Source organism: Lotus japonicus, chromosome 1, assembly GCF_012489685.1.
Source record: "Lotus japonicus ecotype B-129 chromosome 1, LjGifu_v1.2".
Taxonomy (NCBI): domain Eukaryota; kingdom Viridiplantae; phylum Streptophyta; class Magnoliopsida; order Fabales; family Fabaceae; genus Lotus; species Lotus japonicus.
In genome coordinates, this window is record NC_080041.1 from 80,740,385 (window position 1) to 80,744,022 (window position 3,638).

At 42.0% G+C, this 3,638-nt stretch overlaps 1 protein-coding gene across 1 annotated transcript; it reads right to left on the reverse strand.

The window, feature by feature from the left end:
* Positions 1 to 2,171: 2,171 nt before the first annotated feature.
* On the reverse strand, positions 2,172 to 3,137 carry LOC130747826 (putative F-box/FBD/LRR-repeat protein At1g66300). The gene has a single exon (XM_057600872.1). The coding sequence runs from the start codon at positions 3,135 to 3,137 to the stop codon at positions 2,172 to 2,174; it is 966 nt and encodes a 321-aa protein (XP_057456855.1).
* Positions 3,138 to 3,638: the final 501 nt, after the last annotated feature.

Here is a 3,638-nt window from a genome sequence, read left to right on the forward strand (position 1 = left end):
AGTTAGCCAATGAAGGGAGCAAGGTTTTAAATATCGGTCGCGGACACGGTTGCGGTCACGTTTCGGTTTTCACGGTTGCGGGTATTACGGATGTTGCGATGTGTGTTGCGGCGGTTGCGGTGTGAATGATTCACAATTATTCACAACTTATACTAAAATTCTCATAAATTAATTTTCTTTTCAACATAAGATATTTAAAGGATAAAATGAATTAAAAGTAATAAAATTTGAATCAATATAATAAATATCAATAACTATTCATAGTTACGAAAACCAAATTGACTAGGTTTTATTGGGCCAGATTTGATCAATGAATTATGCAGACCCATTTTATATGACTTAGAGACTCTTTTATCTTTCCTTTGTGCCTTTCCTCTCTGTTTAGCCGCTACTTGACCAACCAAAACTAAACCACACAGCCACACCCCGGATTCACAATACCACCAACAAAAACCACAGATCCGGCAGCGAGAAGACAGAAAAATGTGAAGATCGAGTACTCTGAAGACCACGAAGCATAAAAATGGTGGTTGAGTTGCAGCTGTACCACCTTTCCAACAATGAAAATGGAGTTTGGAGCAGAGGGAGCCTTTGTTGTGGGGAAAACGGAGTTGCGTTGCGGCCGCGACACCGTTCCTTTGCGAACGATATCTGTGATTTTCCTTCCCACCGTGATATCGTTCTGTAACGGTAACGGTGGCCACCGAAACCGATATTTCACGGACGATATTCATGTAACGGAGCGATATTTAGAACCTTGGAAGTAGGCCTGTCCAACTCTTTTGGGCCCGACCGAAACCGACCGGCCCGCTACCAAAAAAGGCCTTCTCGGTTCGGTCGGGTCGGGTGGCGGGTTGAGTAATGGAGAAAAACCGGTTTTAACCGGTCTGGTTCGGTCTGGGTCGGTCTGGGTTCTGAACCGACCGGCCCGACCGAATAGGGATAAAAAAAAAACTCCAGCGGCCCAGCCCATTGTGTTTGAGTGAGGGGAGGGAAAAAAAATCCATGTTGACAAAAAAAAAGGCTTCAGAAGACAGAAGTAACCCTAGCCCATTACCCCACCCACTATAAATACTCTATTTTAAGTTTTTAACCCTCCCTCACCCTCTCAAACCCTAGCAGCCGTCCCAACCTCTCCTCCTCTTCTTCTCTCCAAAGTCCAAACTCTGAAGTCTGAACCCTAGCCGCCACCACCCTTCTCCTCATCCTCTCCGCCACCACCCTTCTCCTCATCCTCTCCGCCGCCACTCCACCACAATAATTTCATCACACATCTCATCTCAGACATCTCAAACCCTCACACATCTCAAACACTAAGCCTCTGAAATCGCACATCTCAAACCCTAAGCCTCTGAAATCGCTTCATCCTCCATGCTTCTCTGATCCGAAAGAGTTTGCTCATCTTCATCAAACGATTCTGATGTGAAATCGCAAGGATGAAGTGAACATTCTCTTTCGCATGAGAAAAGCAATGGAAAAAACTTGTTCTTGACTTCATGGTAAGTTGGTAATGGTATCTCCAGATCTGATCTGACATAGTATGTTGTTCTTGGTTGATTTGTTTGATGAAATTGAATGAAATTACTCAAATTAGGGTTCCATGCTCTTCATCTTTCTGTTCTGATGTTCTCTGCAAACCCGGTGGAACCCGCCCGACCCGCCCGTTACCCGACCAACCCGAAACCGACCCAAACCGACACAACCCACGGTCGGTTATGGGCCCAGTTTTGTCTAATGCGGGTTCAGTCGGTGGAGCTTTTTGGGCCCGAATCCGACCGAACCCGACCGGTGGACAGGCCTACTTGGAAGGGAGCTTAATCTTCAATAAGTCAGGAACTAAGAAAAGAACCTACAAAATTAGGGCAAATTATATAATGCAAGTCAAATGATTTTTTAACAAAAAAAATTGAAAATTAAAACAGCATCTTAAGAAGAAAGTATAAACAAAGGCTCAAAACATGCTAAGGTAAGGTACCTGAAGAGTTCTTTTAGGGAAAATGTTTTCTTCACACCTCATTTTGAGGTGGAAGGAGGTGGAAGATGAGAGAAATAGGAAGAAAAGAAAAAGTAAGAGAGAGAAAGTATGAGATGTGATAGATGATAAGAGGAGAGAGGTAGAAACAAAAATAAGTGAAAATGAAGTGTTTAATAGATGAGGTGTTTATATATCATTAACTCGTTCTTTTAGTGACAGTCAATGAAGTTATATTAACAAGATCCCGCAGCCAGCTAAGTAGAATCCGAGGAGGCTCTGAGTTATACATGCACAAATCTGCACCAATGTTCACTTCCTTAACCGAAGAAAGACCGCTCCCATAGAGGTACTGAGAAGGACACTCCGTGCAAGAAAACCTATGAAGACATGGTGTGCATAGCTCAGTTTTGTAGTAGTTATGTCGAGGAGAACAAGGACGATGATTATGCAGAGTTAAACTGACAAGCGTCATGCTTGTTATGCAGAGGATCCGTGTATCCTTTAGGTTACATTGGTCAATGATCAAACTTTTCAACCTGTTAAGCCCCGAAAATGGGTCAGCACGACCATTGCCACTTGAGCCAAAGGTGAAATTTCGCAGATGCAAGGTGGTTAATGCGGGCATATTCATAGATTCAGGGAATAAATAGCTAACAGTATCATTACGCGGAACATCAGGACCAAGTATGAGCTTAAGAGATGTTAAAGTATGACATGTGAAAATGCAAGGCAGCACAGCCAGGAGGCCGAAAAAGCTGGATTCGCTATAGATTCCTAATCGCTGGACATTGTGCGAAACAGCGTAGTATACCATCCTTACAATGACCTGAGGCTGAATGGGACCCATACTCACAGAATCAATATACTTAAGATCAAGACCTTGCAGCGCGGTTGAGTCATCGCGACCAGTCAAAAACCTATATTGGAATACATAGGAACTCTGCGATGACAGAAAGTCTTGGGAATGAAAAATAAGGGTTGGAAGGCGTTTCCAGAGATCCTTCCATCTCGTGGATAAAATGCAAGTTCGAACGGCTAATACGGCATTCATGAATGACAAAATGTGAAGGAGAATGGAATCGGGCAAATCGCTGAGCCTGCCTTTGTTCTCTTCATTTTCAGTCTCACTATTCATCAATATCTCATCCATTGAATTTGACATCTGGATAAAAAACATAATCAAAAAACAAAGGAATGATTTTTCTGTGTCCTAAAGAAACACACACTTCATACATGCAATTTTACAGTAGGATATATCAAAACAAAGCAAATTCATGTTTGATTGCATTGGTAAACAATTCAGAAAAGAAAGAAAAACCTAGAAAAAACACTAATTAGATATGATAATCAGTGAAAATGGAAAATGATCAATGAGGAAATGAGAAATACCTCACAATTGAGTGATTGCAGCTGATTCAGAGATGAGAGTATCAATATCTGTGTTGTGATGTTTGTGATGGTCGAAGTAGAGGAACAATGGAGTGAGATAGCAGCACTTGCGTTTAGCTTTTATAGAGAAAATGGTGCGCTGATCAAACATTGCAACGCTTCAAATTCTGCTTTTCAGGTTCAAATTTTTAATTTTTTTCCTCAATCAGGTTCATTGCTTAGGAAACCGTGTCTCCCTCACTTTCACAATCCTAATTATATCTTCCCACCTCTG

Coding starts and splice junctions, on each gene's coding strand:
- LOC130747826 (XM_057600872.1), bottom strand. CDS start 3,137: ATGTCAAATTCAATGGATGAGATATTGATGAATAGTGAGACTGAAAAT.